Source organism: Dipteris shenzhenensis, chromosome 23 (assembly GCF_047967505.1).
Source record: "Dipteris shenzhenensis isolate YYH24624 ecotype China chromosome 23, Dip_SZ_1.0, whole genome shotgun sequence".
Lineage (NCBI taxonomy): Eukaryota > Viridiplantae > Streptophyta > Polypodiopsida > Gleicheniales > Dipteridaceae > Dipteris > Dipteris shenzhenensis.
In genome coordinates, this window is record NC_141618.1 from 38267934 (window position 1) to 38276432 (window position 8499).

Genomic DNA, 8499 nt, shown 5'->3' on the forward strand with positions numbered 1-8499 from the left:
ACATTGATGCCCCATTTGTCCTGTTTCGGGGCAACGTGTTCAACCCGATCATTTAGGAGGATCTCTTACAACTACACACATTCAAGACCTGGTTGGCACATACAAAGCTTCTTGTGAAGCCCAATTCCTGTCGATATCACTACCTACACATTTTTGAGGAGGATTTCATTATCCCACTAGGGTACACCCAGATCCACCTACCACACTCACTAAGGATTGCAATTGGATAGTTCCATGTGTCATTGCACCAACTCCATATCGAGAGTGGGCGAGCATATGGGATCCCCAAGAGTCATATTTTCACACTATGTGATCGCCATGAGGTGGAATCAGAGGAGCACTTTGTTTGCCATTACCCAGTCTACTATGAGATCCGTGGATGATACCACTACCTTTTCAAAGACGGATTCGTCGAGGGCCTTTCTAGACTTCTCTCATACCAAACTAGAGATGCTTGGCCACTTTCATTCATGAGGCGTTCCGACATATCATCAGATCATGGAGACAGGAGCGGGGGCCCTTACCTGTTCCATCCGAGAGTATGATCACAGAGTTCTTCAAGTCGGAGCATGTTACCCCCAGGCCATGGATAGTAGGAGAGGCAGGAACCCCGAGATCAAGATGCAACACACACCCAACAGAGCATAGACACAATGATTCACAATTAGATAGCTACCAGGAGGGCACAACAGGCCTCTCATTCAGATAACAAAGAGTGATCTATCATGGGCTTCTTGCCTACACTATCTAGTGCATCATCGAGTGTATCTTGACGTTTGATCAGACTACATCTTTCATGGAGATGTTGATGCCAGAGATATTTTATGACTAGGGTAGACATGTATGATTATATCATTGACTATTTCTACACAGTTTTCTCTGTCATGGGTTAGATGAGCGCTTATTAGCTCCACCCTTTTGCTCATTGTATCATGTTTTCTATCAGTCTCACAGACCCATCGATCTTCAACAGACTTCTTTATTTCTTTTCTCTCTCTAACTCTCTCCACAGAAAACCATTTGTTAGAACAAATTTGGCACCATGTGGGAAGGCAGGTAATGCCTTTGTTCCCCAACTTGTTATCACTTATACCAAAGAAACTTAGAGCTATAGACAAATTCTTAATGTATACCAAACAAGAACCATATGCCATAAGTATACCAAAGAAGAACTCAAGGCTCATTTCACCATAATGTTTTAATAGGAACTTGAAAATACAGTGATTCTATCAATGTTAGCATAAAAGGAATCACATAGATCCACTTATAAAATGTACTTAGAATTAATCGTGTATACATTAATGCCACTAAGGAAAATATTAACCTTGCTAACAATACAATAAGAAATTTTGAATACCACACTTAAAGGCAACAATAATGTATATATGACTTGGTATATATATATATAAAAGTATATATACATATATAGAATGAAAAATTAAAAGGAAAGTATTTAACTATAAGGACATAAAGGAAGAAATTTTTTGAAAACAGATAATTGAACTTGTAGATCTATATGAAAGAAAACAATAAAGGGAATCAATATAATAAATTGAGAGAAAAGGAATACGTTCACCTAGAGAGAGTAGACTAAGAGCACCAACAATGAGCTAAAGTGGCAGTACACCATCGAGTTGTGTTTAGAAGGGAGCCTACAAGAGTAGCTCAAAGGCTGTGAATCATGTAGCAGATGCTTGGAACATGTAGAAGGAACCAAGATGCTCTAGTGGCCCAAGACCACCAGAGAGAGGTTGAAGCTGTAGGTAGCTCAACCATGAAGAAAGTGTTGTAAGAGCTCAGGCATGTAGATGCTAAATGATCCCTGGTGGCCTCGCAATCATTAGAGAAAGTTGCATATGACCTACATGCTTACATTGTTGAGGGAGACCATACCTGCTTCCCTATAGCACTAGAGAAGAAGTGTACATTTTATTAATGAAAAAATTATAGATAAGGGATTTTAATAGGCCTTGAACGCACCTGATATAGAGGGTTTATACATAATGACCCTCCTGAGATCTAGCAGTTTGTTTCACTCCTGCCATATAAATGAGGGATTTTAGAGTTTTGAAATGCTTTATATAGTCTTTTTAAAGCACTTTAGGGTTTTTAGAGTGCACCCCCCCCCTCTTTTGTTGCCAGTTTGCTAATGCTAGACCTTCAACACCCTCCCCTCCCCCCCCCCTCCACCCACCCACCCACCCACCCCTCTACCCTGCCATGTTGCACACATGCACATGCAACTCTGCAATTTCCAAACTAATTTGTGAATTTTGGAATCTATACTTGACTCGAATATTCATAATGATTAGAGAACAATCAAATTCATGTTTCGTAATGGGGAAGGGTGTCAAAAAGTTAATGGTTAAGGGTAGTCCAAAGAGATCCATATGTATCTAGACATGCGCATTCTACCTAAAACGTTGTATTCAAAATATCTAGACTTTTCCTCTTAATTTGTAAAACTTTTCCATCTTTTTCACCTTGGCCTCAATTCACCTAGTACACACCAAAATAGGGTGGACTTGGAACACTACATGGGTCACATCTACACAACTTTTATATTTTGAATAAAAAATCAACTCATGGGTGCTTTTGCAATAAAAAATGAAACTACATAGCTCACCTTCACACAACTTTGTATTGGACATAAAAAATGAAATCATTGGCACTTTTCTGATCACCCCCCCCCCCCCCCACACACACACACACACTCATTTTGTCCTCCTCTCATGTTTCCTCTCCCCTCTTCTCTCTCTCTCTCTCTCTCTCTCTCTCTCTCTCTCTCTCTCTCTCTCTCTCTCTCTCTCTCTCTCTCTCTCTCTCTCTCTCTTTCTCCTCTGCTAACTTAATTTTTTGCTTCATTAGTTATTACTTATCTTATAACTAACTTCTCTATCTTTCCTTTCTTTAGTAATTTATCTTTTTTAAATTATTAACTAATTAGTTTTTAAGCACAAACTCTTCTCTTTCATCTTCTACAATAATTAATTGTTTCATTAATCAATAAAATTCAAGATTAGTGTTAAACACATATTGAATGAAGTATGCCAATTTAAGAGTTGTGGATATGAACATGGTGGTGGTGTAAAGATACACCATCTCCAGTGCAGTCCAAAAATGATTTTTTCCCCAAAAAAAATATATTGAATATTCTTATCTTCAATATTTAGAATGCGCTACATGTTGGAAGGAAACATGTTGCCTAAAAAAAAGTTTTGGAGAGAGCAATCATCTTTTCATGTGTCCTAGCATCAAAATTACACTAAGCAAGTGGATGCATAAATTTTTTTGTAGTTCCATTTCTTGTTTCAAGCAATATTTCTTTTCACATATAAAGGAGAAATCCATGGGACTATGATATTTTAAAAAAATGGACTTTCATCTAGTATGATTTTGAAATTGGACTTTTGCAGAGTCCAAATAATTTGAATACAATGTATAAGCATCGATGCATAAATGTGTATTGTTCAACCTATATTACTGGATGAGGGGAAATATCTTTCCCTTGAAAGCTATACATACAATCTAAAAAGAGAAGGTCAAAAGTAGGTAAGATAGCGCACAAGTTCCTATAACTTCAATTGCACTTAAACAATTCCACTCATTCCATCATGCCCAAGGGATTCAGTTTTAGAGAAGATTGGGACATCACCTTCATGCATGTACCTTGAAAAGCCCCCTCTCTATGGTCTCCCTAATGTGAATTTAGGATTTAATGTAAATTTAAGATTGGCAAGCTTATGGTCATCAATCAAGAGTTACCATACTCTCCACATGATAATGTAGAAGTAAATTAACTAAGAAGATGTTTGCTTACTGAAAATATATAGTTAAACAACTTTTATTGGTTGGAATAACAAGTTGGAGATTGGACATCTTGCAATATGCATAATGATGGTGTAGGACATACTTGGAGAATACAAGTCTCCAAAAATAAAAGACTATAAAAAGGCTTACAGGTGCTAGGGCCTTTTAAAGGACATTGTAATCATTTAGCAAATGAGGAGGGAGGTTGAAGTAAACATAACATGTCCACAATTGCAAAAGTCTACACACATGTAGAACTCTCTCTTCCTTTAAAATAAAATAATTGCGGCCATTCCTAAATTCATGCATATTGTCCTTGGGATGGAGTCATGCTAACCTTTGCCATATCTAGTTTTCTAGACCTCTTGGCCTCTTTCTCATCGTATCTACACATGTAAAGTCTCTCTCTCTCTCTCTCTCTCTCTCTCTCTCTCTCTCTCTCTCCATCCATCCAATGAATCTTCATTATTTCTTGATTTATGTATATCATCCTAGTGGCATCCTAATCTTCTTTTTTTTAAAACAAAATTTAGCCAATGTCTTGGTTTTGGGTCATTCATTTTTCAATACAAATTAAAAAGTTGTTGAAAGCACATTAGTTAACCTTCCCCATAAAAGTAGCATGACTTAGAAGGGTGCAACTTACCTGTGCCATGGAACTTCCAACTTAGAACCCTTATAGCTTGCTTTACATATGAAAACTTATGATTGATTGTCTAGGTTCCATATATATCTAAAGTTTATGTGTTAACAAAAGAAGGCTTTGAATCTACCTATAATTTTTTGTCAAAAAACTTTAACACTCTTGACCCTCCAAATGTCTACAAGGCACATGCACACAAATGCTTCATCATACAAGGATAGTGTCCTAGTGGATCACATAGCTGTCTTGTGTCTTCCCAATTTTGGAATGAAGACCACTCACAATTAACAAACTAGATATTCAAACCCACATGACCTTGGTAATAGGGCAACATTATAGTAAATGGTTGATTATCTCGATGCTTGTGTTGCAACATGGACATATAGGGGAAACATTAGAGTAAATGGTTGACTATCTTGATGCTTGTGTGATAACATGGACATATAGGGGAAACCGAGCAGGGGGGAGTGTGAGCATTAGAGTAGGGAGGAAAGTGGGATTGTACCATAGTTTATCAATCAATTTGTCTGTGAAGAGAGGGACTTGGAACAAGAGGGGATTTTCTAAAAGGGAAAAAGCAAGAGGCACACATGCCTAGAGCACTGCCCCCAAGTGGCTAAGTACACCTACTGTTGTTCTGCTTTCAAAGGGCATAAAAAATAGTAAGTGTGTAGTAGCTAGAGCTCTGCTCCTAAGAGGGAGTGCTAACAATTGGGTTTGCATTTCTTAAAATTGACTTTTATCACTTTGAATGAAGATTTAGCCCTAATTTGCTCTTAAGTCAACGTGACTAGTGCACTCAACTCCTAGTCTAATTTTAATACGTAATGGGCTCCGTATATGTGAGATCACTAATGATATTAAATTGCGTATTGACAAATACTCAAAGGCCTAGCTTTGAAAATGGAAAGAATGGAAAAGATTGGAAATACAAAGATCTACGTCGATTCCTACTTCCATTGCAACGTAACTCGTGAACGAACACATGCAACCCCCCGCCCCCCACACAGCGCGAGGAGTGATCGAGAGTGAGAATCACGCCCACCATGGCTTCTTCCCCTTCACCCATCGTGGAGCACATCGTCTTGCTCAAGTTGCGACCCGCCACCACCCCCCACCCTGCAGACTTCCAGTCTTGGATCGATGGAGCTCGCGCCCTCCACCAAATGGATGGTGTCTTGCAACTTCACGTCGGAGCAGTCCTCAGTAACCCACCAGATGGACGCTGGACTCACGCGCTCTATGGCCGCTTCAGAGATAAAGACGCTTTGCATCATTATGCTACTCACCCCGACCATCTTAAGCTCGCGGTTGCGGGTCGTGCCATCATGGAGGACGCATTGGTGGTTGATTGGGAAGCCGATATGGATCTGAAAGCAGTTACAAACCAGTGTGCGGCATCTCGCATTGTGATGCTCAAGTGGAGGGAAGGCGTTGCAGAAGATGGTATTGCAATGCTGCTACGTGTTCTGGCTGATGTTCCGGGCGCTATGCAGCACACCTCAGGGCCCAATTTCTCACCTCCTGCACGCTCCAAGGGATACGAATGGGGTTTTGCAGCTCAATTTGGGAGCATCACTGATCTTGATGGTTTGGGGAAGAACAATCATTTCGAGCACCTGACTCATAGCCCCATTGTCGAAAGCTTCTTGATCCTTGATGTCGATTTCACGGTTGGTGAAGCGTCGACGGCAAAAATATAGTTCATCGAACCTCTTATAATTCTTCTGATCTACTTGTGCTGTGTTATCAGGCAATAATTCTGTACACTGCTCTTTGTTGGCTCGCGAGGTTGGAGTGGACGGAAAGCTAGATACAACAATAAATTATCCTCTTTTTATCTTCTGTCTCGATCTGCTCTATGTAATCACGGATTTCTGGCTTCTAATTTGGTTAAAGTTTATTTCTCATATGTGCTAAATACTACTTGTCTCGTGTCGTTTTGTTTGTGATTTGAGAAAGCAGGGCCGCTTCTAGATGAGCATAACAGATCACACTTAGATGGTCGACACACTTGATGTTACCTAGCGTTCTAATTTGTCCGTAAGTTACTTAGCAGTCGAACAAGCAATTTGTTCTCTGTCCAAGATGGATGGCGTCCGTAAGCTATTTAGCACTCGAACAAGCAATTTGTTCTCTGTCCAAGATGGATGGCCTTCATTTTCCTTAAAATCGTATTGTAACTCCAGCCTGCGCTCCAGCATCTTGGTAGTTCCGCAAGAAAATGTAGGAGGTTTAATAGTGACTCTGTGCTAAAGGCAAGTATTGATTGTAAGCCAAGCTTGGCCATATTGTGGTTGTGGTCAAACTTTTAAAAGACAAGGAAGCAACAAGCCCGAAAGTATGAGTTTTTTTTTTTAAATAAGTATGACTTTATTTTCATGCTTTTATTCATAAAAGACAAAGCATATAGCTTTTACAAAAGCTAAGGTGTAACACCCCTCCTTAGACTAGCAATATTTGGAAAAACCCAAATATTGATTAACATCCTTATTGTTAACTAAGCTATCATAAATTAAGTCATAGATGAACTAAATTGGCTTCCTGAAACACCATTGACCAGTGACTTTCTTATGATCTTTATGCTTGCTTTCTCCTAAAGCTTTTGTGAAAATGTTCGCCACCATGTGTTGTGTCGCACAATACTCACATACACACAAACACACACACACACACACACACACACAAACACACACTTGCACATGCACACACACAGAGAGAAACATATGCGTGCGCATGCAAACATAATATTTTTTGACTTATACCAACAAAATTCGAAACCAAATGCAAAATCAAGTATAAAATACATTAGGGGAGAATTGGGGTCTCAAAAGGGCCTCCAATTAGTGTTTCCTAATTTCAAGGGATTAGAGAGTGATTTGAGGTGTACCAATGAGAGTGCTAGAAGGTGTGGGGCAATGGTATGTTGAGGTGGAGGGTGGGTAAGCCTCCTATTGGTTGCTCCCCTTACACTAGGGATCCCACCCAAACCATCCCCCCCCTCTTAACCCATGTTTGGCTCTCCTACCAGGTGCACCTCCCCCACATGAGCCTAAAACTGCATTCAATGGGATGGTAGGGCCCAATTGGCAAATTTTTCTTCTCCCCTCCCTCTTTCTAAGGCCTCTACCCCCCACTGTTCTAGTCTAGCCTGCCAAATCACTCAGATTTGAACCAAATCCCATGCATTTTCCCTCTTCCCCCTCTTTCTCTTCTCCCTTCTGCTCTGGCTTGCTTACTGCAGCTCCTCTCTCTCTCTCTCTCCTCTCTCCCTCTCTTGTGCCTCTGTTGGAGCTGCTCTGTTCCTCTCCTTCTCCCCCTTCTGTGCCTCTGTTGCTGTTCCTCTGTCCCTCTCCTTCTCCCTCTCCTATGCCTCTATTGCTGCCGCTCTGTCCCTCTCCTTCTCCCTCTTTTGTGCCTCTATTGGAGTTGCTCTATCCCTCTCCTTCTCCCTCTCCTGTGCCTCTGTTGCTATTGCTCTGTCCCTCTCCTTCTCCCTCTTTTGTGCCTCTGTTGGAGCTACATTGCCTTGTGTAGGAGTCCCATTCTTGCTGTTGCAACCTCTGCAAGCATGGTGAGGAGAAAGGCTACAAGACCATGCAATGCTGTGACCTCTTGTGTCTTCCACAACACCAGAAATGCATTGGATGAGTGGATCTCTGCACCTACAACTTAAATGACTAGATAGTGATAAAAGGATTGGCCACAGGTCCCCATAAGCTTCCCAAGAGCAAGAGAGGTGACATCTTGCATGAGTGGAAGGGGCGCATCTTGAAGTTCAAGTTTGGGAAGAAAGGATGGCTCACAAAAGTGCAACATGTTTACATGGGAAAAGATATGTGGCTTCCTCCATCATTCAATCAATCTAGGATACCATCACACTGTGAGCCTTTCTATCTATGTACCTTTTTCACCTATAAGTGTAATGAGTCCATTTGGAAATTTTATGTTTGGTTTCTAAGAGCTCTTATTCATGGTTTTGAATGGAAGATCTCGTCTTTTGTCATAGAAATAGTACTTTGGTTGTCACACATAAGAGTTGATGA

At 40.5% G+C, this 8499-nt stretch overlaps 1 protein-coding gene across 1 annotated transcript; it reads left to right on the forward strand.

The window, feature by feature from the left end:
• The first annotated feature begins 5499 nt into the window (after positions 1-5499).
• On the forward strand, positions 5500-6156 carry LOC147887350 (stress-response A/B barrel domain-containing protein DABB1-like). Its single transcript, XM_087394285.1, has one exon. The coding sequence runs from the start codon at positions 5500-5502 to the stop codon at positions 6154-6156; it is 657 nt and encodes a 218-aa protein (XP_087250411.1).
• The last annotated feature ends 2343 nt before the right edge of the window (positions 6157-8499 follow it).

Coding starts and splice junctions, on each gene's coding strand:
- LOC147887350 (XM_087394285.1), top strand. CDS start 5,500: ATGGCTTCTTCCCCTTCACCCATCGTGGAGCACATCGTCTTGCTCAAG.